Source organism: Nerophis lumbriciformis, linkage group LG24, assembly GCF_033978685.3.
Source record: "Nerophis lumbriciformis linkage group LG24, RoL_Nlum_v2.1, whole genome shotgun sequence".
Taxonomy (NCBI): Eukaryota; Metazoa; Chordata; class Actinopteri; order Syngnathiformes; family Syngnathidae; genus Nerophis; species Nerophis lumbriciformis.
Genome location: NC_084571.2, coordinates 23,192,501 through 23,219,588, shown reverse-complemented (window position 1 = coordinate 23,219,588; position 27,088 = coordinate 23,192,501). Strand labels below are relative to the sequence as shown.

General features: G+C 39.0%; 1 protein-coding gene across 2 annotated transcripts in view; it reads left to right on the top strand.

Annotated features, from left to right (window-relative positions):
• The window catches only part of tmem8b (transmembrane protein 8B), a 211,091-nt gene extending 190,503 nt beyond the window's left edge, over positions 1-20,588 (top strand). For both annotated transcript variants that reach the window (XM_061981821.1, XM_061981823.1), the window contains one exon: positions 19,654-20,588. In XM_061981821.1, the coding sequence (XP_061837805.1) occupies positions 19,654-19,989 (336 nt within the window). In that variant the 3' untranslated portion in view covers positions 19,990-20,588. The remainder of the gene's footprint in view (positions 1-19,653) is intronic.
• The last annotated feature ends 6,500 nt before the right edge of the window (positions 20,589-27,088 follow it).

Here is a 27,088-nt window from a genome sequence, read left to right as displayed (position 1 = left end):
TTTTAGGCTTCATAATGCGCCACACATTTTCAATGGGAGACAGGTCTGGACTACAGGCAGGCCAGTCTAGTACCCGCACTCTAATACTTTGAAGTCATGCTGTTGTAACACGTGGCTTGGCATTGTCTTGCTGAAATAAGCAACATTTTAAAAGGACATTGCTTGAATGGCAACATATGTTGCTCCAAAACCTGTATATACATTTCAGCATTAATGGTGCCTTCACAGATGTGTAAGTTACCCATGCCTTGGGCACTAATGCACCCCCATACCATCATAGATGCTAGCTTTTGAACTTTGCGCCTATGACAATCAGGGTGATTATTTTCCTCGTTAGTCCAGAGGACACAACATCCACAGTTTCCAAAAACAATTTGAGATGTAAACTCGTCAGACCACAGAACACTTTTCCACTTTGAATCAGTCCTTCTTAGATGAGCTCGGGCTCCTCGAAGCAGGCAGCGTTTCTGGGTGTTGTTGATAAATGACATTCGCTTTGCATAGTAGAGTTTTAACCAGCAATCTGTAGTTACTGTAGTTACTGACAGTGGTTTTCTGATGTCACTTTTTGATGCAGTACCCCCTGAGGGATCGAAGGTCCGTAATATCATTGCTTACGTGCAGTGATTTCTCCAGATTCTCTGATACTTTTGATGATATTACGGACCATATTAAATCCCTAAATTCCTTGCAATAGCTCGTTGAGAAATGTTGTTCTGAAACTGTTGGACAATTTGCTCACGCATTTGTTCACAAAGTGGTGACCCTCGCCCCATCCTTGTTTGTGAATGACTGAGCATTTCATGGAAGCTGCTTTTATACCCAATCATGGCACCCACCTGTTCCCAATGAGCCTGTTCACCTGTGGGTGTTCTTGTGGATGTGAACACTAGTTGTAATTACTGTAGTGACTAAATAACACAGTGACTGAAACAGACAAAGTAATGTGTAAATAATGTCAATAACTAGATGAACCATCTGTGGCTGTAAAGTGAACACTACTAAGGTTGTAAATACTGTATATAGTAGGCTTACCCATGTGTTTCCTGTGGATGTGAACAAAAGGTTGTAATTACTGTAGTGACTAAATAACATAGTGACTGAAACAGACAAAGTAATGTGTAAATAATCTCAATAACTAGATCAGGGGTCGACAACCCGCAGCTCCGGAGCCGCATGCAGCTCTTTGATCACTCTGATGCGGCTCAGCTACATACTTGCCGACCCCCCCGATTTTTCCGGGAGGTTTCCGGATTTCAGTGCCTCTCCCGGAAATCTCCCGGGGCAAACATTCTTCGATTTTCACCTGGACAACAATATTGATGGCGTGCCGTGATGGCACTGCCTTTAACGTTCTCTACAACATGTCGTCGCGTCCGCTTTTACACCATTCTATCTGCGTGCCGGCCCGGTCACATGTAATATGCGGTATCTGTTTACACACGTAAGTGACGGCAAGGCATACTTGGTCAACGGCCATACAGGTTACACTGAGGGTTGTGATATAAACAACTTTAACACTCTTACTAATATGCGCCACACTCTGAACCCACACCAAACAACAATGACAAACACATTTCGGGGAACATCCGCACTGTAACACAACATAAACACAACAGAACAAATACCCAGAATCCCATGCATCCCTAACTCTTCCGGGCTACATTATACCCCCGCTACCACCAAAGCCCGCCCCCCCCATGTGCGTCGGTTGAGGTGGGCGGGGTTGGGGGGGCGGGGTTTGGTGGTAGCGGGGGGTGTATAATGTAGTTAGGGATGCATGGGATTTTGGGTATTTGTTCTGTTGTGTTTATGTTGTGTTACGGTGCGGATGTTCTCCCGAAATGTGTTTGTCATTGTTGTTTGGTGTGGGTTCACAGTGTGGCACATATTAGTAAGAGTGTTAAAGTTGTTTAAACGGGCACCCTCAGTGTGACCTGTATGGCTGTTGAACAAGTATGCCTTGCAGTCACTTGTGTGTGTCTGCAGAAGCCGCATACAACATGTGACAGTGCTGGCAAGCTGTTTGTACAGGTTGTAAAGGCAGGGCCATCACGGCACACACTTATTATTGTTGATTGGGTGAAAATCAGCAGACATTCGAGAAAATAGTTGCTCTGAAATTCGGGAGTCTCACGAAAAAATTGGGATGGTTGGCAAGTGTGATGCTGTCAAGCGGCATTCATATAAAACTCACGGGCCGCACTAACTAAATTTTTATATTAAGGTGCGGGCCGCGTGTCTGAGACCCCTGGTTTATACATAGCACAAAGCAAAAAATAACTTTGTATGCAGTGTTATTTCATTTTAAATTTCAAAAGAGTTTTGTAGCTCCCATTGTTTTCTTTATTTTGTGAAATGGGTCAAAATGGCTCTTTGAGTTGTAAAGGTTGCCGACCCCTGAACTAGATGAACCATCTGTGGTTGTGAAGTGAACACTAGTGAGGTTGTAAATACTGTATAGAGTAGGCTAACCCATGTGGTTCCTGTGGATGTCAACACAAGTTGTAATTACTGTAGTGACTAAATAACAGTGACTGAAACAGACAAAGTAATGTGTAAATAATGTCAATAACTAGATGAACCATCTGTGGATGTGAAGTGAACACAAGTAAGGTTGTAAATACTGTATAGAGTAGGCCAACCCATGTGGTTCCTGTGGATGCCAACACAAGTTGCAATTACTGTAGTGACTAAATAACATAGTGACTGAAACAGACAAAGTAATGTGTAAATTATGTAAATAACTAGATGAACCATCTGTGGCTGTGAAGTGAACACAAGTAAGGTTGTAAAAACTGTATAGAGTAGGCTAACCCATGTGGTTCCTTTGGATGTGAACACAAGTTGTAATTATAGTGACGGAAACAGACATAGTGATTCATTTGGATAAATGGGGTATGTATGTATGTAACTCTGTTGATCATTTTTCAATTCTTTAAACACTAAAACATCTTTAAATGGTGTTTTTTTGGCAAATTTTTGCATGTTCAATTGCTGAAAAACCAGGAGCTTCGGGGGGGTGGGGTTACTGCCCTGGACCTGTGGCCCCCAGACCCCCGGCTTATTTTCAGTCTTTTTCATTATTTTCAAATCACATGCCTGATAGATATAATTCTCTATTATTTTGTCCATATATATATATATATATATATATATATATATATATATATATATATATATATATATATATATATATATATATATATATATATATATATCACAAAGCACTAGTGCCAAGGAAGAAACACGCACAGAACCCAGCAGGGCTGCAGCTATTGATTATTTTAGTAATCAGGTAATCTATCGATTATTTTGTTCAATAAATAACAAATGACTATTCAGATAAATGAAGTTAGTTTAGCACCGCCCTGGCCTGGCTAGGGATCTGCGGCCCCCACACTCCCGGTCTATTTTCAGTCTTTTTCATTAAGTTCAAATCACATGCCTGCTTCCACCGACACGTCTCGCAGACATGATGTGCTCCGTGCATCGAGACCAGGCCCAGGAAGAAAAACACTCGTTCAGCCCGAAAAAAGACGCCTGACAGAAGTCGGAGGAAACACGGCGTGTGGCTTCCTGGGAGAAAACGCTACGTCAATGAGTGTGGGAGTTTTGTAGACTGGAGAGACCGCGGAAGTAGGAACGCAGCACCTTCGGCTTTTTGTGCCAGAAATAGGAGACGGCGTGTTTTGTCAGAGTAGTAATAATAGAGGCGGGAAGTTTTGGTTACCTCACAATTCGATTAAAAAGCGATTTTTGATCTTTGTTTTATGTATATTGATGCAGTTTTACATTTCTTTTTTCGTTTCACTAAATAAGTGACTTTTAAAAACAGTGCATTTGTAATAAGAAACAGTTAAATTAATTTCCACATTTACTAAAATAATGGAATTAATTCACTTTATTCTTTGCCATCACAAAGAAGAAAACACACAGAGTTCATTCTTAGATGCTCACTCAGCTGAATTTGTGTGCATATATATATATATATATATATATATATATACACATTTATTTATACACATATGTATGTATGTATATATCTATATATATATATATATATATATATATATATATATATATATATATATATATATATATATATATATATATATATATTAGAGATGCGCGGTTTGCGGGCACAACCGCGGAGTCCGCGGATTATCCACGTAGTCTGCGGATTATCCGCGGATCGGGCGGATGAAATTAAAAAAAATTAGATTTTATCCGCGGGTCGGGTCGGGCGGTTGAAAAAAAAAATATTGATTTTAAATAGATTCAGGCGGGTGGCAGTTAAACCAATTCGGAAATATATATACATAGTTAAATGTTGTTACCCACATACGAAAAACGAGCAGGCACCTGCTGCATATGCCACAACAGAAGAAAAAAAAAAAAAGAGATGGACACTTTTACGGAGCGGAGAAGGGACGCCTCGCCGGGGTCCGGGACCGAGGCCCCTTCCCCCGAGAGGGCCCCACCGGGAGCCGTAGCTGAGGCGATCCGCGAGAAGGGCCCGACGCACGTCCAGGGTCACCACCGCGCCCACCGCACCGACACCCCGCCTCGTCCGCCTTCGCCGCGGCCGGCGTCACGCGCAGCAGGTAAGCAGCTTACCTGCCCGCCACCCCCGTGGCCGGGGGCTCGTAACAGGGGTCACTCCGCGCGCAGTGCGCTCACAAAAGGGGTGGGGCCCATACCCGGCCGTCGCCGGCAGCGAGACGCGCTTGGAGGTGCGCTCAGCGCGGCTCCCATATGATTGCACACTGGTGTGCGTCTGGGCCGTGACAGCGTGGCACGCGAATGTCTGTGCTGCATTGGATCAGTCTCCTTTCTTTAACAAGCAAAAGCTTTATAACCTCACTAATGCCTTGCATCGTCTATATTAGATATATAACAACGGGCGGGTGCGGGCGGGTGCGGTTCTGATTAAATGTTAGAAACGGGTGGATGGCGGATGGTTGACGACTTTCTGATGCGGTTGCGGATGAAATAATTGCCTATCCGCGCATCTCTAATATATATATATATATATATATATATATATATATATATACATATATATGTATGTATATATACGCATATATATCAGTGACGTGCAGTCACTAGAGGAAGATGAGGCGGGGCCTCACCTGCCATCATGGAAAGAAAAAAAATGTAAAAAGAAAATGTTTTTATTAAATTGTTATATGTATCCAGTGATTATACTATAAAGTTATTTTCCATTTAACTTCACCCGTTTTAGATTATTTTTATTTAAAATCGCTGAATTTTCACATTTGCCGTTCAAATACTGAGAAGAGACGGTGCGGTGAACAGCAGCCAGTTGAGGCACGTCACTCACATGTGCCTCACCAGGGATTGCGGACTCGGCTAACTGCTGGTCTGCTGTGCAGTGAGACCGTATTGCTATATGAATTATATTATACATTTCCATAGTTTAGTTAGCTGAGGTATATAATGTACAGTGTATTTTGTCAACAACTGTCTGTGTGTAACGTATTTCTTGTGCTGAGCGATCATAAAACGGCTGCAAAAGACGCACTGGCTGAGGCTCGCCTCCTGCACCCCCGCCGTAGAATGCACGGCAACCCCTGACGGGAGTGTTATATCAACTAAAGCCCACACTTAAACTTCCCACGTGCAAGATTGAATCTATTTAAAAAAGTTATTTCATAAGAAGCCAAAAAGTGCAAAAATAATAATGTTCGTGTTGGAGGAGTTGTGAATGACTGCAGGGCCACAACATTAGGTACACCTGCAGACTGCAGGTGTATCTAATTCACAACTCCTCCAACACGAACATTATTGTTTTTGCACTCTTATTAAATAACTTTTGTAACCTATTTTCATGGGCTTTCCTCTTTGTGATGTTAAGTTCCTGTTATGCGCTGTTATACAGTATATGCCTTGAGCTCTTATTTTGAAGGCGCTAAGAGCGGAAGAGATGACACGGAGTGGAGCGGAGGTTTTTGAAAGAAGGTAAATAAAGTGGTCCTCGTGTAAACTGGAGCCTCCGTGTTTGTTATTTTGTAGTTTCATACAGTATAGGCGACATTTATAAACCCTCGGTTACACTTTTTTAAATAGATTCAATCTTGCACGTGGAAAGTTTAAGTGAGGGCTTTAGTTGATATAACACTCTCGTCAGGGGGTGCATTAATCCAGCACAACAGCGGCTCATGGACTTATTTTATAAGTAAAGGTAAGACCATAATAACGTTTTTTTTTAATGAAATGTGCTTTTTTGTGTGCTACAGTTTGTATGTGTAAAGTTAAAGTTAAGTTAAAGTACCAATGATTGTCACACACACACTAGGTGTAATGAAATTTGTCCTCTGCATTTGACCCATCCCCTTTATCACCCCCTGGGAGGTGAGGGGAGCAGTGGGCAGCAGCGGCGCCGCGCCCGGGAATAATTTTTGGTGATTTAATAACCCCCAATTCCAACCCTTGATGCTGAGTGCCAAGCAGGGAAAAATGCTGGTATGAGCTTTTAAACATAACCCGTTAACTGCTGCCAATCAAATGGTGAATAAGATACTCTTTAGGGTTCATATGTTCGTAAATCTGACTGTGATGAAGTCAGTGCCTCACCAGCCATGAACCTCACCGCATGTCACTGTCACGCTCCAAAGCATATATATATATATATATATATATATATATATATATATATATATATATATATATATATATATATATATATATATATATATATATATATATATATGTATATATAAATATGTATATATATATATATATATAAATATATATATACATACATCATACATACATATGTATATAAATGTATACATTTATATATATCAGTGACGTGCGGTGAGGTTCATGACTGGTATATATATATATATATATATATATATATATATATATATATATATATATATAAATAAAATTGTATTTTATTTTATTTCATTTTAACCCCACAAAATGGTTTTGCAATCATAAAAAGTAACCAAAACAAGTTTTGTTTGCAAACAAAAGAGTACATTTTATTCTTGACATCACAGAGAAGAAGCAAAACACTCACAGAGTTAATTCTTAGATGCTCACTTATCTAAATGTGTTTGTAATGTCATTATTTTTGTTAGACTTTTGAGGCAGAAAACTCTGTAGGACTTTTTTTTTTAAAAAGAAAAGAAAATATTTTAAACTCCAAAAAATGGATTTGCAATTGAAAAAACAAAAATAATAAACAAACAAAAACATGTTTTGTTTTCAAACATCCATTTGTGTAGGGTTGAACATTGTTTTATGTATTTTTTTGGAAGTATGGCAAGAAATTTGTGTGGTTAAAAAAATTAATTTGACTTTATTTTTTGCCATCACAAATAATAAGCAAGACACACAGTTAATTGTTAGACGCTCACTTAGCTGAGTGTGTGTAACGTCATTCTTTTGTTGGACTTTTGAGGCAGAGATCTGTGACAGTGGAAGCTGTGATGGATTGATGCTCGTGAGTAAATGTTAGCATTCAGCAGCTTTTCTTCAAGCGGCTGCAGTTCAGCTGGCGATAACAGACATTTGTTGTCTGACACATGTCAAATGCAAATGCGGCGCGATACCCAGCGATGATATCTGCAGAGTAGACGTGCACGCCTCGTGTCTGCGCTGATTACGACCGTGACAGATAGTCACTCAGATGTTGCCGCGGCAATAAAGCACACACCGACAGGCCCCGCCATGGCTGGGATTGAGTGATAATGCCGTGGCGTTAAAGCACTTTGGCTGTGTGACGCTTCGTGGATCAGTCTGCTTCCAGTCTCTCCTCCGACTCCCGACGCCTTTATTTGAACTCTGCGTCGGCGGCGGCCATCGTGAACGCTTCTAGACATAACTGAGTTAGATCAGTCGAGTGGAGGGCAGGAAGTGTCGCGCGCATCGAGGTCTAAATCTGCCAAACTCTCTTATTCATAGCGTTCCAGTCTAGACTAGGGTTGTTCGGTATACCAGTACTGGTATAGTGTCACGCTACTAATGAATCAAAAATGGTACTATACTCTGTTTAAAAAGTAGCGGTTCCCCATTTATGAATTTTTTTCATTGCTGGTTTTACGAGCAGTGGAGCATGTTCGGCAGCGTGCACACACTGAGTACTTACAAGCAGACACAGTGTGTAGACAGAAAGGGGAGAACAGACACATTTTGGCCTAAAAACTAAAAATAAAGGTGAAGTTATAACACCTCCTCTCTGAGCTGCCACCTTAACGTGGTAGAGGAGTTTGCGTGTCCCAATGATCCTAGGAGCTATGTTGTCCGGGGGCTTTATGCCCCCTGGTAGGGTCTCCCAAGACAAACTGGTCCTAGGTGAGGGATCAGACAAAGAGCAGCTCGAAGACCTCTATGAAGAAAACAAGCAAGGAACCCAGATTTCCCTTGCCCGGACGCGGGTCACCGGGGCCCCCCTCTGGAGCCAGGCCCGAAGGTGGGGCACGATGGCGAGCGCCTGGTGGCCGGGCCTGTCCCCATGGGGACCCGGCCGGGCACAGCCCGAAGAGGCAACGTGGGTCCCCCCTCCAATGGGCTCACCACCCATAGTAGGGGTCATAGAGGTCGGGTGCGATGTGAGCTGGGCGGCAGCCGAGGGCAGGGCACTTGGCGGTCCGATCCTCGGCTACAGAAGCTAGCTCTTGGGACGTGGAACGTCACCTCGCTGGGGGGGAAGGAGCCTGAGCTAGTGCGCGAGGTGAAGTTCCGGCTAGATATAGTCGGACTCACTTCGACGCACAGCAAGGGCTCTGGAACCAGTTCTCTCGAGAGGGGCTGGACTCTCTTCCACTCTGGCGTTGCCGACAGTGAGAGGCGACGGGCTGGGGTGGCAATTCTTGTTTCCCCCCCGGCTCAGAGCCTGTACGTTGGAGTTCAACCCGGTGGACGAGAGGGTAGCTTCCCTCCGCCTTCGGGTGGGGGAACGGGTCCTGACTGTGGTTTGCGCTTACGCGCCAAACCGCAGCTCAGAGTACCCACCCTTTTTGGATTCACTCGAGGGAGTACTTGAGAGTGCTCCCCCGGGTGATTCCCTCGTTCTACTGGGAGACTTCAATGCTCATGTTGGCAGCGACAGTGAAACCTGGAGAGGCGTGATTGGGAAGAATGGCTGCCCGGATCTGAACCCGAGCGGTGTTATGTTATTGGACTTTTGTGCCCGTCACAGATTGTCCATAACGAACACCATGTTCAAACATAAGGGTGTCCATATGTGCACGTGGCACCAGGACACCCTAGGCCGCAGTTCCATGATCGACTTTGTAGTTGTGTCATCGGATTTGCGGCCTCATGTTTTGGACACTCGGGTGAAGAGAGGGGCGGAGCTTTCTACCGATCACCACCTGGTGGTGAGTTGGCTGCGATGGTGGGGGAGGATGCCGGACAGACCTGGCAGGCCCAAACGCATTGTGAGGGTTTGCTGGGAACGTCTGGCAGAGTCTCCTGTCAGAGAGAGTTTCAATTCCCACCTCCGGAAGAACTTTGAACATGTCACGAGGGAGGTGCTGGACATTGAGTCCGAATGGACCATGTTCCGCGCCTCTATTGTCGAGGCGGCTGATTGGAGCTGTGGCCGCAAGGTAGTTGGTGCTTGTCGTGGCGGTAATCCTAGAACCCGTTGGTGGACACCGGCGGTGAGGGATGCCGTCAAGCTGAAGAAGGAGTCCTATCGGGTTCTTTTGGCTCATAGGACTCCTGAGGCAGCGGACAAGTACCGACAGGCCAAGCGGTGTGCGGCTTCAGCGGTCGCAGAGGCAAAAACTCGGACATGGGAGGAGTTCGGTGAGGCCATGGAAAACGACTTCCGGACGGCTTCGAAGCAATTCTGGACCACCATCCGCCGCCTCAGGAAGGGAAAGCAGTGCACGAGGATGGTGTTCTGCTGACCTCGACCGCGGATGTTGTGGATCGGTGGAGGGAATACTTTGAAGACCTCCTCAATCCCACCAACACGTCTTCCTATGAGGAAGCAGTGCCTGGGGAGTCTGTGGTGGGGTCTCCTATTTCTGGGGCTGAGGTTGCTGAGGTAGTTAAAAAGCTCCTCGGTGGCAAGGCCCCGGGGGTAGATGAGATCCGCCCGGAGTTCCTTAAGGCTCTGGATGCTGTGGGGCTGTCTTGGTTGACAAGACTCTGCAGCATCGCGTGGACATCGGGGGCGGTACCACTGGATTGGCAGACCGGGGTGGTGGTTCCTCTCTTTAAGAAGGGGAACCGGAGGGTGTGTTCTAACTATCGTGGGATCACACTCCTCAGCCTTCCCGGTAAGGTCTATTCAGGTGTACTGGAGAGGAGGCTACGCCGGATAGTCGAACCTCGGATTCAGGAGGAACAGTGTGGTTTTCGTCCTGGTCGTGGAACTGTGGACCAGCTCTATACTCTCGGCAGGGTCCTTGAGGGTGCATGGGAGTTTGCCCAACCAGTCTACATGTGTTTTGTGGACTTGGAGAAGGCATTCGACCGTGTCCCTCGGGAAGTCCTGTGGGGAGTGCTCAGAGAGTACGGGGTATCGGACTGTCTGATTGTGGCAGTCCGCTCCCTGTAAGATCAGTGCCAGAGCTTGGTCCGCATTGCCGGTAGTAAGTCGGACACGTTTCCAGTGAGGGTTGGACTCCGCCAAGGCTGCCCTTTGTCACCGATTCTGTTCATAACTTTTATGGACAGAATTTCTAGGCGCAGTCAAGGTGTTGAGGGGATCTGGTTTGGTGGCTGCAGGATTAGGTCTCTGCTTTTTGCAGATGATGTGGTCCTGATGGCTTCATCTGTCCAGGATCTTCAGCTCTCACTGGATCGGTTCGCAGCTGAGTGTGAAGCGACTGGGATGAGAATCAGCACCTCCAAGTCCGAGTCCATGGTTCTCGCCCGGAAAAGGGTGGAGTGCCATCTCCGGGTTGGGGAGGAGATCTTGCCCCAAGTGGAGGAGTTCAAGTACCTCGGAGTCTTGTTCACGAGTGAGGGAAGAGTGGATCGTGAGATCGACAGACGGATCGGTGCGGCGTCTTCAGTAATGCGGACGCTGTATCGATCCGTTGTGGTGAAGAAGGAGCTGAGCCGGAAGGCAAAGCTCTCAATTTACCGGTCGATCTACGTTCCCATCCTCACCTATGGTCATGAGCTTTGGGTTATGACCGAAAGGACAAGATCACGGGTACAAGCGGCCAAAATGAGTTTCCTCCGCCGGGTGGCGGGGCTCTCCCTTAGAGATAGGGTGAGAAGCTCTGCCATCCGGGAGGAGCTCAAAGTAAAGCCGCTGCTCCTCCACATCGAGAGGAGCCAGATGAGGTGGTTCGGGCATCTGGTCAGGATGCCACCCGAACGCCTCCCTAGGGAGGTGTTTAGGGCACGTCCGACCGGTAGGAGGCCGCGGGGAAGACCCAGGACACGTTGGGAAGACTATGTCTCCCGGCTGGCCTGGGAACGCCTCGGGGTCCCCCGGGAGGAGCTGGATGAAGTGGCTGGGGAGAGGGAAGTCTGGGCTTCCCTGCTTAGGCTGCTGCCCCCGCGACCCGACCTTGGATAAGCGGAAGAAGATGGATGGATGGATGGATGGAAGTTATAACACTGAAACACCCTCAGGAAGAGGTGCTTTAAGACATGGCTAGCTAGCTAGCAGCTAACATCCATTCACAGTCGGGAGTGTTTTAGCTACAAACCCCGTTTCCATATGAGTTGGGAAATTGTGTTAGATGTAAATATAAACGGAATACAATGATTTGCAAATCCTTTTCAACCCATATTCAATTGAATGCACTATAAAGACAAGATATTTGATGTTCAAACTCAAAAACTTTTTTTTTTGCAAATAATAATTGACTTACAATTTCATGGCTGCAACACGTGCCAAAGTAGTTGGGAAAGGGCATGTTGACCACTGTGTTACATGGCCTTTCCTTTTAACAATACTCATTAAACGTTTGGGAACTGAGGAGACACATTTTTTAAGCTTCTCAGGTGGAATTCTTTCCCATTCTTGATTGATGTACAGCTTAAGTTGTTCAACAGTCCGGGGATCTCCGTTGTGGTATTTTAGGCTTCATAATGCGCCACACACTTCCAATGGGAGACAGGTCTGGACTACAGGCAGGCCAGTCTAGTACCCGCACTCTTTTACTGTGAAGCCACGTTGATGTAACACGTGGCTTGGCATTGTCTTGCTGAAATAAGCAGGGGCGTCCATGGTAACGTTGCTTGGATCGCAACATATGTTGCTCCAAAACCTGTACGTACCTTTCAGCATTAATGGCGCCTTCACAGATGTGTAAGTTACCCATGTCTTGGGCACTAATACACCCCCATACCATCACAGATGCTGGCTTTTCAACTTTGCGCCTATAACAATCCGGATGGTTCTTTTCCTCTTTGGTCCAGAGAACACGACGTCCACAGTTTCCAAAAACAATTTGAAATGTGGACTCGTCAGACCACAGAACACTTTTCCACTTTGTATCAGTCCATCTTAGATGAGCTCAGGCCCAGCGAAGCCGACGGCATTTCTGGGTGTTGTTGATAAACGGTTTTCGCCTTGCATAAGAGAGTTTTAACTTGCCCTTACAGATGTAGCGACCAACTGTAGTTACTAACAGTGGGTTTCTGAAGTGTTCCTGAGCCCATGTGGGGATATCCTTTACACACTGATGTCGCTTGTTGATGCAGTACAGCCTGAGGGATCGAAGGTCACAGGCTTAGCTGCTTACGTGCAGTGATTTCTCCAGATTCTCTGAACCCTTTGATGATATTACGGACCGTAGATGGTGAAATCCCTAAATTCCTTGCAATAGCTGGTTGAGAAAGGTTTTTCTTAAACTGTTCAACAATTTGCTCACGCATTTGTGGACAAAGTGGTGACCCTCGCCCCATCCTTGTTTGTGAATGACTGAGCATTTCATGGAATCTACTTTTATACCCAATCATGGCACCCACCTGTTCCCAATTTGCCTGTTCACCTGTGGGATGTTCCAAATAAGTGTTTGATGAGCATTCCTCAACTTTATCAGTATTTATTGCCACCTTTCCCAACTTCTTTGTCACGTGTTGCTGGCATCAAATTCTAAATTTAATGATTATTTGAAAAAAAAAATGTTTATCAGTTTGAACATCAAATATGTTGTCTTTGTAGCATATTCAACTGAATATGGGTTGGAAATGATTTGCAAATCATTGTATTCCGTTTTTATTTACATCTAACACAATTTCCCAACTCATATGGAAACGGGGTTTGTACTTCCAAATAAATAATCCTGGCCTCCATGGCGAAAAAATAAAGTATGTTTCTTACAAGTAACCTTATCACTGCAGGACGAGGAATAGCTAAACATGCTTCACTACACACCCTAGGAGGATACAATAGCTCACCGCTAACAGCAAGCTAGCCCTCCTTAATGTAAACAAATGCCATGGGTGGATCTACACCTAAAAGTTAAAGTTAAAGTACCCATGATTGTCACACACACACTAGGTGTGGCGAAATTATTCTCTGCATTTGACCCATCACCCTTGATCACCCCCTGGGAGGTGAGGGGATCAGTAAGCAGCAGCGGTGGCCGCACCGGAGAATAATTTTTGGTGATTCAACCCCCAATTCCAACCCTTGATGCTGAGTGTCAAGCAGGGAGGTAATGGCTCTCATTTTTATAGTCTTTGGTATGACTCGGCCGGGGTTTGAACTCACGACCTACAGCATCCACTGTAATGATACCAAGTACAATAGTGTATCTAGTCGATACTACTATGATTACATCGATATTTTTTATCGTCACAAAATCTTTTTTCCTTTTTTAAAAATTCATTATCTGAGATAGGCTCCAGCATCCCCCGCGACCCTGAAAGGGACAAGCGGTAGAGAATGGATGGATGGATTATATGTTTATAAACTCAGGAAATATGTCCCTGGACACATGAGGACTTTGAATATGACCAATGTATGATCCTGTAACTACTTGGTATCGGATCGATACCTAAATTTGTGGTATCATCCAAAACTAATGTAAAGTATCAAAGAAGAGAAGAATAAGTGATTATTACATTTTAACAGAAGTGTAGATAGAACATGTTGAAACAGAAAATAAGCAGATATTAACAGTAAATGAACAAGTGGATTAATAATCCATTTTTACAGCTTGTCCCTCATAATGTTGACAACATAATGGAATGATAAATGACACAATATGTTACTGCATATGTCAGCAGAATAATTAGGAGTCTTTGTTTGTTTACTTACTACTAAAAGACAAGTTGTCTAGTATGTTCACTATTTTATTTAAGAACAAACATGCAATAATAAACATATGTTTATTGTACCCTAAGATTTTTTGTTAAAATAAAACCAATAATACAATTTTTTGTGGTCCCCTTTATTTAGAAAAGTATCAAAAAGTATCGAAATACATTTTGGTACCCGTATCTAAATATTGGTATGGGGACAACTCTAGTCCAGACTGTCAAGTATGTCTCCACTTGGCTCCACATGAATTATGACTTTATTCCCACTTGGTAATTTCATCACAACTTCCCAGCTGGAACTCTCCTCATTATTCTGCTCACTTCCATCCGTCTCCACAATCCATACCTTCATGCCTTGAGAGGAAAACAAGGCGAGCGATCAACGCTTATGAAGTGGGAATAAAAAGGAAAATGCAGTAATCAAGCATTCTGTAGCTGGTGTTCAGAGAGAAATGAAAAATATGCCAGCTCAGCGTTTTATAGCCTTTCAGGGGCGCTTATAAGTGGATCAGAATATTCCGTATTAAAGTTAAAGTGACATTACGACGCATCGCAGGAGAACAACAACGCACAAATAACGGAATTAATTAGGTTTAACGGCGGCCGAGGTGCGGCGTTGCAACTTGCAACATCCATCAGACCGCCGTGACCACGATCACTTTGTGGACTTGAGAGGACGCTTAAAGCTCCTCCTGCAGCTTGAATATTTGATGCTCGTTAAATTCACCATGCAGGAGCGTTTCCCATGAAAATAAACCAGAATGTTTTTTTATTATTGCTCCCTTGCTTACTCGTTTTTACAAAGCTGTTGGACACACATTTACAGTTTGAATAGTCTCCTTGTAGACATGACAATTACTGGCGTCCTAATGCGATACTGATGTCAGATGTCTGTCCGATATCAGCAAAAAATAAGTATCTGCGTGTTTAGGATGTCCTCCACACTGTAAATTCTAACTAATTCAGTTTACTTCAAAAAAGTCGGGAAACCGATTGCCTCATTTTTTTAAAGTAAACTTCCAAGCCAAATTCAAGTTAAACTAATAAACAACTAAAAGTTAAGTGAACATATTGCTTTTAAAACATTTTAAAACATTTCATGACTACAAGTAAATGTACTCTTAAACCTTCATTTATCTTACTAAAAACAATCTATGGTTACTTGTTTAAACTAATAAACAACAAAAAGTTAGGTCAACAGATTGTTTTTAAGTAAGTTTAAAAATTTTAAGTAAGTTTAGACCTTCATTTTTCTTACTAAAGACAATCTATGGTTACTTGTTTAAACTAATAAACAACTAAAAGTTAGGTAAACAGATTGTTTTTAAGTAAGTTTAAAACTTCAAGTCAGCTTAGTGAATGAGTAAAAGTAAATTTACTCTTAAACCTTCATTTATCTTACTAAAGAAAGACAATCTTTGGTTACTTGTTTAAACTAATAAACTACTAAAAGTTAGGTAAACAGATTGTTTTAAGTAAGTTTAACAATTTTAAGTAAGCTTAGTGAATGACTACAATGAGGACAATCTATGGTTACTTGTTTAAACTAATAATTTAACAACTAAAACAGATTGTTTTTAAGTAAGTTTAAAAATGTCAAGTAAGTTTAGACCTCCATTTATCTTATGAAAGACAATCTACGGTTACTTGTTTAAACTAATAAACAACTAAAAGTTACAGTAGGTAAACCGATTGTTTTTAAATAAGTTTAAAACTTAAAGTCAGCTTGGTGAATGAGTACAAGTAAATTTACTCTTAAACCTTCATTTATCTTACTAAAGAAAGACAATCTTTGGTTACTTGTTTAAACTAATAAACTTCTAAAAGTTAGGTAAACAGATTGTTTTAAGTAAGTCTTAACAATTTTAAGTAAGCTTAGTGAATGACTACAAATAAATGTACTCTTAGACCTTCATTTATCTTACTAAAGACAATATATGGTTACTTGTTTAAAATAATAAACAACTAAAAGTTAGGTAAACTTATTGTTTTTAAATAATTTTAAAACATTTCAAGTAAGTTTAGGTAATGACTACAAATAAATGTACGCTTTGACCTACACTTATCTTACTAAAAACAATCTATGGTTACTTGTTTAAACTAATAAACTGCAAAAAATTAGGTAAACACATTGTTTTAAGTAAGTTTAACAATTTTAAATAAGCTTAGTGAATGACTACAAGTAAATGTACTCTTAGACCTTCATTTAGCGTACTAAAGACAATCTATGGTTACTTGTTTAAAATAATATACAACATAAACGTTAGGTGAACAGATTGTTTTTAAATCATTTAAAGAATATCTATGGTTACTTGTTTAGGTAATGACTACAAGTAAATGTACGCTTTGACCTTCACTTATCTTACTAAAGACAATCTATGGTTACTTGTTTAAATCAGTGACGTGCAGTCACTAGAGGCAGGTGAGGCGGGGCCTCACCTGCCATCATGGAAAGAAAAAAAATGTAAAAAGAAAAAAAAAAATTAAATTGTTATATGTATCCAGTGATTACACTATGAAGTTATTTTCCATTTAACTTCACCAGTTTTAGATTATTTTTATTCAAAATCGCTGAATTTTCACATTTGCCTTTCAAATACTGAGAAGAGACGGTGAGGTGAACAGCAGCCAGTTGAGGCACGTCACTCAGTGCCTCAACATGGATTCCGGACTCGGCTAACTGCTGGCCTGCTGTGCAGTGAGACCGTATTGCTATATGAATTATATTATACATTTCCATAGTTTAGTTAGCTGAGGTATATAATGTACAGTGTATTTTGTCAACAACTGTATGTGTGTAACGTATTTCTTGTGCTGAGCGATCATAAAACGGCTGCAAAAGACGCACTGGCTGAGGCTCCAGTAATCCCGCCTCCTGCACCCCCGCCGTAGAATTGTTATATCAACTAAAGCCCACACTTAAACTTTCCACGTGCAAGATTGAATCTATTTAAAAAAGTTATTTCATAAGAAGCCAAAAAGTGCAAAAATAATAATGTTCGTGTTGGAGGAGTTGTGAATGACTGCAGGGCCACAACATTAGGTACACCTGCAGACTGCAGGTGTATCTAATTCACAACTCCTCCAACACGAACATTATTGTTTTTGCACTCTTATTAAATAACTTTTGTAACCTATTTTCATGGGCTTTCCTCTTTGTGATGTTAAGTTCCTGTTATGCGCTGTTATACAGTATATGCCTTGAGCTCTTATTTTGAAGGCGCTAAGAGCGGAAGAGATGACACGGAGTGGAGCGGAGGTTTTTGAAAGAAGGTAAATAAAGTGGTCCTCGTGTAAACTGGAGCCTCCGTGTTTGTTATTTTGTAGTTTCATACAGTATAGGCGACATTTATAAACCCTCGGTTACACTTTTTTAAATAGATTCAATCTTGCACGTGGAAAGTTTAAGTGAGGGCTTTAGTTGCGGCGCATGGACTTAATTTATAAGTAAATGTGCTTTTTTGTGTGCTACAGTTTGTATGTGTAAAGTTAAAGTTAAGTTAAAGTCAGAGGTGGGTAGTAACGCGCTACATTTACTCCGTTACATCTACTTGAGTAACTTTTGGGATAAATTGTACTTCTAAGAGTAGTTTTATTGCAACATACTTTTACTTTTACTTGAGTATATTTATAGAGAAGAAACGCTACTTTTACTCCGCTACTTTTATCTACATTCAGCTCGCTACTCGCTACTATTTTTTATCGATCTGTTAATGCACGCTTTGTTTGTTTTGGTCTGTCAGACAAACCTTCATAGTGCCTGCGTTTCAACAAATACAGTCACTGGTGACGTTCACTCCGTTCCACCAATCAGATGCAGTCACTGGTGACGTTGGACCAATCAAACAGAGCCAGGCGGTCACATGACCTGACTTAAACAAGTTGAAAAACTTATTGGGGTGTTACCATTTAGTGGTCAATTGTACGGAATATATACTGTACTGTGCAATCTACTAATAAAAGTTTCAATCAATCAATCAAAAGTGTGAAGGAAAAAAGACCCTTTTATTTCAACCGTACATCCCGTCAAAAGCCTAAAGACTGACTGCACAGTTCCTGTCTTCACAATAAAAGTGCCGCTCCATCGCGCTTGCGCTTTCAAAACAAGAGTCTCCGAAAGCCAGCGCAAACAAGCTAGCAAGCTACGGAGTTTGCCGCCAATGTATTTCTTGTAAAGTGTATAAAAACGAATATGGAAGCTGGACAAATAAGATGCCAAAAATCAACCACTTTCATGTGGTATTAGACAGAAAGGAGGAACTTTTTTCTCCTCCATTTGAAAACGTGGACGCTATCAGCACTACTGTCTGATTCCAATCAATGCAAGTCATCAGAATCAGGTAATACACCAACTTATATTCTTGTCTTCATGAAAGAAAGGAATCTATATGTGTTAAACATGCATGTATATTCATTAAAACACCTTTAACATGTAAACAAAAACGGCAAAATAAATAAATATAAATTATATACTGTATATATATATAAATGTGTGTGTGTATATATATATATATATATATATATATATATATATATATATATATATATATATATATATATATGATATGTGTGTGTATGTTACTCATCAGTTACTCAGTACTTGAGTAGTTTTTTCACAACATACTTTTTACTTTTACTCAAGTAAATATTTGGGTGACTACTCCTTACTTTTACTTGAGTAATAAATCTCTAAAGTAACAGTACTCTTACTTGAGTACAATTTCTGGCTACTCTACCCACCTCTGGTTAAAGTACCAATGATTGTCACACACACACTAGGTGTAATGAAATTTGTCGTCTGCATTTGACCCATCCCCTTGTTCACCCCCTGGGAGGTGAGGAGAGCAGTGGGCAGCAGCGGCGCCGCGCCCGGGAATCATTTTTGGTGATTTAACCCCCAATTCCAACCCTTGATGCTGAGTGCCAAGCAGGGAAGAATAACCCGTTAACTGCTGCCAATCTAATGGTGAATAAGATACTCTTTAGGGTTCATATGTTTGTAAATCTGACTGTGATGAAGTCAGTGCCTCACCAGCCATGAACCTCACCGCACGTCACTGGTTTAAACTAATAAACAACTAAAAGTTAGGTAAACAGATTGTTTTTAAGTAAGCTTAAACATTTCAAGTAAGCTTAGTGAATGACTACAAGTAAATGTACTTTTAAACCTTCATTTATCTTACTAAAGACAATCGGTGGTTACTTGTTTAAGCTAATAAGCAACTAAAAAATAGGTGAACAGATTGTTTTTAAGTAAGTTTAAAATTTAAAGTAAGCTTAGAGAAACTGTGCGTGACAGGAAGAAAAGCTCTGACACTCTTAGGGGAAAGTTTCTTGGTGTAAATGTCTCCAGCCAAACATAGGACACAAATATTGTGTGATAATTGTATTGTGGACTAATGGAAACGTGTCTTTGTGTTCCTTCAGACGGTGCGCACTGTCCGCCGACGGCGATGCTACCCGCCCACCTGGAAGCGCTGGGCTTTCTTCCTCTTCCCGGGCACGGCCATTGCCACGTCGGCCGTGGCGCTCTACGCCTTCGTGGAGACGGAGGAGAACTACTTCTACATCCACAGCATCTGGCACATGCTGATCGCCGGCAGCGTTGGTTTCCTGCTGCCGCCTCGTGCCAAGCCCGACGCTAAGATGACGCCGCTGAAGCGCCGGCGAGGCTGCGGGTACCAGCTGTGCGTCAACGAGCACGAGGAACTGGGCCTGGTGGACCCAGCCATCATCACCATAAACAGCATCTGCACCAGCTGATAGACTCCGCCCTCTCACACTCACTTCTGTTACCTTACTGACACTCCATTGCCTTCTTTTACTCGGACGTTCACTCACGGGAAGACAAGCCACGCAACTTGAACACTACTTTGATATCCTTTTCTCCCCGTCAAGCCACGCCCCTCCCCGCTGTTTACACGCCCTTTGACTGGCGTCCACAAAGATTTACGTTGCGCTAAGGTTAAAGGTTACTTTAGGACGCACGCTGATGTTCTGGAAAAGTGGGCTTGAGTGAAAAACTCGCCCTTTAATTGAAGTCCGTCATTACGCGCAGCAAGCCTGAAATGTGGCGCTTTACTGGCAAATCTCCCATCCTCGTAAGTACGGAGAGAAATTGGCCTCTTTTATGCAACCAAACAAAATGTTTGCAACCAAAACTTGTTTTTGTTTCTTATTTTTGATTACAAAGTATATTTTTTTTTTATCACATTTTTCTCCATACTTGTGTTTTAAGAAGAAAAAGATTTTCAACACAAAAAATGGAATTGCAATTAAAAAAAGAAACAAAAACAAGCTATGGTTGCAAATATCCAATTTGTTGGGTTAAATATCATTTTGAAGACAAATATGCAGATAAATGTGGGTCTTTTATGCAACCAAACAAAATGTTTGCAACCAGAACTTGTTTATGTTTCTTATTTTTGATTACAAAGTATATTTGAGGGGTTGAAAATCTTCTTTTTTTCTTTTTTTTTTTTATCACATTTTTCTCTATACTTGTGTTTTAAGAAGAAAAGATTTTCAACACAAAAAATGGATTTGCAATTAAAAAAAGAAACAAAAACAAGCTTTGGTTGCAAATATCCAAATTGTTGGGTTAAATATAATTTTTAAGACAAATATGGAGATACATTTGGGTCTTTTATGCAACCAAACAAAATGTTTGCAACCAAAACTTGTTTTTGTTTCTTATTTTTTATTACAAAGTATTTTTGGGGGGTTAAATATATTTTTTAAGACACATATGGAGAGAAATCTGTGTCTTAATTGTATTTATTTTTTTAAAGTAAACCCCAAAATATTGAAATTTGCAACCAAAACCTGTTTTTATGTTTGTTTTTATTACAAATGCCGTTTTTGGCTTTATATGTATATATATATATATATATATATATATATATATATATATTTTTTTTTTTTTTTTTTTTTTTTTTTAATTAAAGAAACACATTTTTTTCCATACACGTCGTAAAAAAGGAAAAATATTTTCAACACAAAAAATGGGTTTGCAATTAAAAAAGAAACAAAAAAAAACCTTTGGTCGCAAATATCCAATTTTTTGGGTTAAATATATTTTTTTTCAACAAATATGGAGAGAAATGTATGTCTTACAATTGTTTAAGTAAACCCATAAATATTCAAATTTGCAACCAAAACGTTTTTTTTTTAAATTTTATTTCAAATCCATTTTTTGGAGCAGATTTGTATTTTTTTTATTTAATTTTTTCAAACAAACACATTTTTCTTTCTTACGTGTGTCTTAGAAAATATTTTCAAAAAAAAAAGTTTTGGTTGCAAATATTGATGAACATGTTTTTTAAAAAAAAACACGTATAGAAAGATTAAACCCCAAAAAATATATATTTGCAACCAAAACTTATTTTTATTGCAAAATAAGTTTTTTGGCTTTTTGTGTTTTGTAAAAAAACACATGTTTCCATGCAAGTCGTAAAAAAAAGACCAATATTTTAAACACAAAATATAGATTTAAAAAAATATCACATCTTTTGGGTTAAATATCATTTTAAAGACAAATATGGAGAGAAATGTGTGTCTTACAATTTTTTTTTAAAGTAAACCCCCAAAAATTTGCAACCAAATAATTTGTTTTAAATTTCAAATCCATTTTTTGGAGTTGATTTTTATTTATTTATTTATTTTTCAAAGAGAAAATGTTTTCTCCTTACGTGTGTCTTAAAAATATTTTCAACTCCCCAAAAATAGAATTGTAATAAACAAAATAGAAAAAGACAAAACACATTTTTGGTTGCAAATATCAGTCTATTAGGTGTAGAAAGATTAAACCCTAAAGAATAGATATTTGCAACCAAAACTTGTTTTTATTTTTATTTTCATTGCAAATCCAGGCTTCTTTTTTTTTTTTTTTTAAAGAAACACATTTGTTCATACATGTCGTAAAAAAAAGAAAAAGATTTTCAACACAAAAAATGGATTTGCAATTAAAAAAAGAAACAAAAACAAGCTTTGGTTGCAAATATCCAATTTTTTGGGTTAAATATATTTTTTAAGTCAAATATGGAGAGAAATTTGCCTCTTTTATGCAAGCAAACAAAATGTTTGCAACCAAAACTTGTTTTTATTTCTTATTTTTGATTACAAAGTATTTTTGGAGTGTTGAAAATCTTTTTTTTTTTTTTTTTATCACATTTTTTCCATACTTGTGTCTTAAGAAAATACAAATATAAAGATTTTCAACACAAAAAAAGGATTTGCAATTAAAAAAAAAGTAATAAAAAACAAGCTTTGGTTGCAAATATAAATTTTTTAAAAAGTTTAAAAATTTGCAACGAAATGTTTTTTTTTTGTTGTTGTTTTTTTTTAATCCATTGTTTGGAGTTTATTTTTAATTTTTTAATTCATTTTTTGAAGAAACACATTTTTCAAAAAATTATTTTCAACCCCCCAAAAATAGAATTGCAATAAAAAAAAGACAAAGAAAAGTTTTGGTTGCAAAGATCTATCTATTAAATGTAGAAAGATTAAACTCCAAAAAATACATATTTGCAACCAAAATGTTTTTATTGCAAATACAGGCTTTTTTTTTTTTTTTTCTTCAAAGAAACACATTTTTTTTATACATCCATCCATCCATCCATTTTCTACCGCTTGTCTCTTTTGGGGTCACGGGGGGTGCTGGAGCCTATCTCATACATGTCGTAAAAAAAGAAAAAGATTTTCAACAGAAAAAATTTATTTGCAAATTTAAAAAACAACAACAACAAAAACAAGCTTTGGTTGCAAATATCATTTTTGGGGGGTTAAAAACAAATATGGAGAGATACTTGTGTTTTAAAATGTTTTCTAAAAAAGTAAACTTAAAGTAAACATTTTTTTTATTTTAAATCCATTTTTTGGAGTAGATTTGTATTTTTTTTCCAAAGAAACAAATGTTTCTCCTTACGTATGTCTTAAAAAAAAAAAAGTTCAACCCCCAAAAATAGAATTGCAATAAAAATAAAGTTTTGGTTGCAAATATCCAATTTTTTGGGTTGAACATATTTTTTAAAGACACAAGTATGGAAAGATTAAACCCCAAAAAATAAATATTTGCAACCAAAACTTGTTTTTATTTTTATTGCAAATTCATTTTTTGGGTTGCTAATCTTTTTTTTTTTTTAAACCAATTTTTCCATTTTGTAAAAAAAAAAAAATAGATTTTCAACCCCCCAAAAATGAATATGCAATTTAAAAAACCCCAAATAAAAATTAAAATAATTTTTGTCTGCAAATACTGTATCCAATTTTTTGGATTGAAAAATCTTTTATTTGTTTTTTTCTAAGACACATATTAAAAAGACACACATTTCTCTGTATATGTGTCTTAAAAAACAAAAGTTTTCAACCCAAAAAATTAATTTGTAATAAAAAAAAAAAAAAGTTTTGGTTGCAAATATTACATTTTTTTTAATGCACAGAGAACATATTGTCTTGAAAAAGATAAAACCATTTCAATCCCAAAATAGATATTTGCAACCAACATTTGTTTTTACATATTTTTTTTTATTGCAAATCTATTTTTGGGGGGTTGAAAATCTTTGAAAATGTTCAAGCCCCCAAAATGGATTTGCAATTGAAAAACAAAAAAGAAAACAAGTTTTGTATGTGTAATCTTTTGTTTTTTAAAGACACAAGTATAGAGAGAAATGTGAAAAACAATCCACACGTTTATCTCTATACTTGTATTTCCAAATAATTTGAAAAAAAAATGTATAGGGAGAAATGTGTTTGTTTTTTTGTTTTTTTTCAAAAAAGGCACACATTTTTCTCTATAATGTGTTCTAAAAAAGAAAAAAACAAGATTGTGTTGCAAATATCTATTTTTTTGTGTTGCAAATCTTTTTGAAACACCTGACTTCAACCCTTTTCTACCTGACTGATGAATAGGGCTCTTTTGATGAATTAGACAAAATGATGGCACCAAATGTTCTAACCTGAAGCCCATTTTCTCAGAGAAAGATTTATATTCATATTCCAATAAAAAAATAATAGCAAAAGTAGCAAAGGTCCAAGTTAAAATCCCAACATTTTAAATCTACTTTGTAAAAATCAAGATCCTCATTGCTAGTGACAGGCATGTATTGGCTCAGTGAGCGTGTGGTACACTCACTGGCTGTACCGACACTGTTTTATCATGGCGCTATCATGCTGGATTGAAAATAGACACGACATTAGAATTAATTACAAATATAGTCGGGGTGTTTTCCCCAAATGAAGAGCTGTCCAGAAAGAAATATGAAACATGAAACTCTGGGCAATTAACTAAAAAGTTGACGTTAGTATTTGGTCCTTTACGATGAAAACCACATTTAGGATTGTCCCTTTTTCTTAGTTGTTACGGGGCGATGAATATCAAACACCACCCAGCAGCTGTATCGGTCATGTTTTCTCTCTCAAAGCGACACACACGTCCTGGTACGAGGCACACAGTATCACTCTGCATCCGTGTTCCAGTATCGTTTGACCCTTCACCACTTATCACTTCTGATGTCAGGTCAAAGGTCACGCCGAGAACCCTGCTGTTTTCAGAGGTAACTGACAGAGGTGGCTGGGGTCAAAGGTCAGATGAAAACTTTTTCCAGGCTTACACGATACAGCAAGAAGACTATTGTTTTTGTTTTGTGTTTTTTGTTAGTGGATCACTGACAGCAATGACAGAGGCAGCTAAGTTCAAAGGTCAAGTCAGTGCAACTCTTTTTGTTTCCAGCTCTTTTTTATTTTTTTTTAAAGTCTTTCAGGGATCATTTTTCTACGCCAGTCCTATTGATTTTGAATCTGATATTTTTTATTGTAGTATTATTACTTTATATACAAATTGTATTTATATATATATACATATATATATATATATGTATATATATATATATATATATGTATATATGTCTATATATATATGTGTATATATATATAAATATATACACGTATATATATATATATATGTGTATATGTATATATATATATATGTATGTATATAATGTTTATATATGTATGTATATATGTATATATATGTATGTATATATATGCATATGTATATATATTTGTATGTCTATATATACATATATGTGTATATATGTATATACGTAAATATGTATATACATATATATGTGTATATATGTATACATATACTGTATATGTATATATATATATATATATATATATATATAAATATATACATATTCTGTATATATACACTATATTGAATCAGATTTTTTCTTCTTTTTTTTTTTTATTATTTAAAAAAGTATATATTTTGAATCAGATTTTTTTTTTATAATTATTTATTCATTTGATAGGGAAAAAATATTACAGATTTTTTAAATTATTATTACCATTATTTTTTATTTGAAAAAAAAAAGATTTTGAATGTGATGCTCGCCTCCCCCTAACGGCGACCCGGCGTTGGCTTGGCGGGGACGTCCCCACTGAGGTCACTTTGTAAGTTAGCATCCATCAAGAATTTCTGTGTATATGTATTGTACAGTAGAAGTATTTCTTATGGCGTACTTTATACACACGCCTGTTTGTCAATATGCATCGAACATGGAGGCTGCTATTGGACGCTGACTGTGAAGCGGCTTTATTTATTATTTATCCAACACATTGTTTACACTTCCAGTGCAGCACAGGTTTTCAAAGTGAAAGTAAGTAAATAGTGCCATCACTTCATAACAACACTCCATTGTTGTGACTCCATCCATCCATCCATTTTCTCCCGCTTGTCCCTTTTGGGGTCGCGGGGGGTGCTGGAGCCTATCTCAGCTGCTTATTTCTATACAGCAAGGTTGTATTTTCTATTATAGAAGCAGTAGTGGGGGGCGATGGTGTTAATAACACCACATCAGATTGGACACTCATGCAGGTACCAAGTCACCATTACTAGGGGTGTCCCGATCCCATGCTGATATCAGCAACAATTGGATGATGTCGGCTTGCATCTGAAAACTCAGATTTCCATCGAAATTACGACTTGTACCAAAATAAATACAGTCGTTCCTCGCCACAAAAAAAAATGGCTATATGAAATAAAAATATCAAAACTACAGTAGTATGAGCCACTAGAGGAGACCCAACTCATCAGAGTGTGCTAGTTAGTATCGGGGCCACTGATTGGCTCAGTTTCAGCTAGCATTACTATATTGTATCAAAAGAGTGTAAAGATGACTATAGAGTGTTGTTGCATGTCTCGAGCAGGGGTGTCCAAACTTATTCACTGGGGGGTCGCATTGGGCTAAAAAGGTTTGGCCGGGGTCGAAAGCCGACTGCATGCAAAGAAACCATGCATATTATATTATATATATATATATATATATATATATATATATATATATATAAATATATATATACTATATATATATATATACACTGTATATCCATCCATTTTCTACCGCTTGTCCCTTTCGGGGTTGCTGGAGCCTATCTCAGCTGCACTCGGGCGGAAGGCGGGGTACACCCTGGACAAGTCGCCACCTCATCACAGTGCCAACACAGATAGACAGACAAAATTCACACTCACATTCACACACTAGGGCCAATTTAGTGTTACCAATCAACGTATCCCCAGGTGCATGTCTTTGGAGGTGGGAGGAAGCCGGAGTATCCGGAGGGAACCCACGCAGTCACGGGGAGAACATGCAAACTCCACATCTATATATATATATATATATATATATATATATATATATATATATATATATATATATATATATATATATATATATATATATATATACATATATATATATGGTTTTTTCGCATGCAGTCAGCTTTCGACCCCCGCCAAATATTGTTTTATATGTGTAAATGTACATATTTACTGTATGTACAGTATATGTGTGTATAT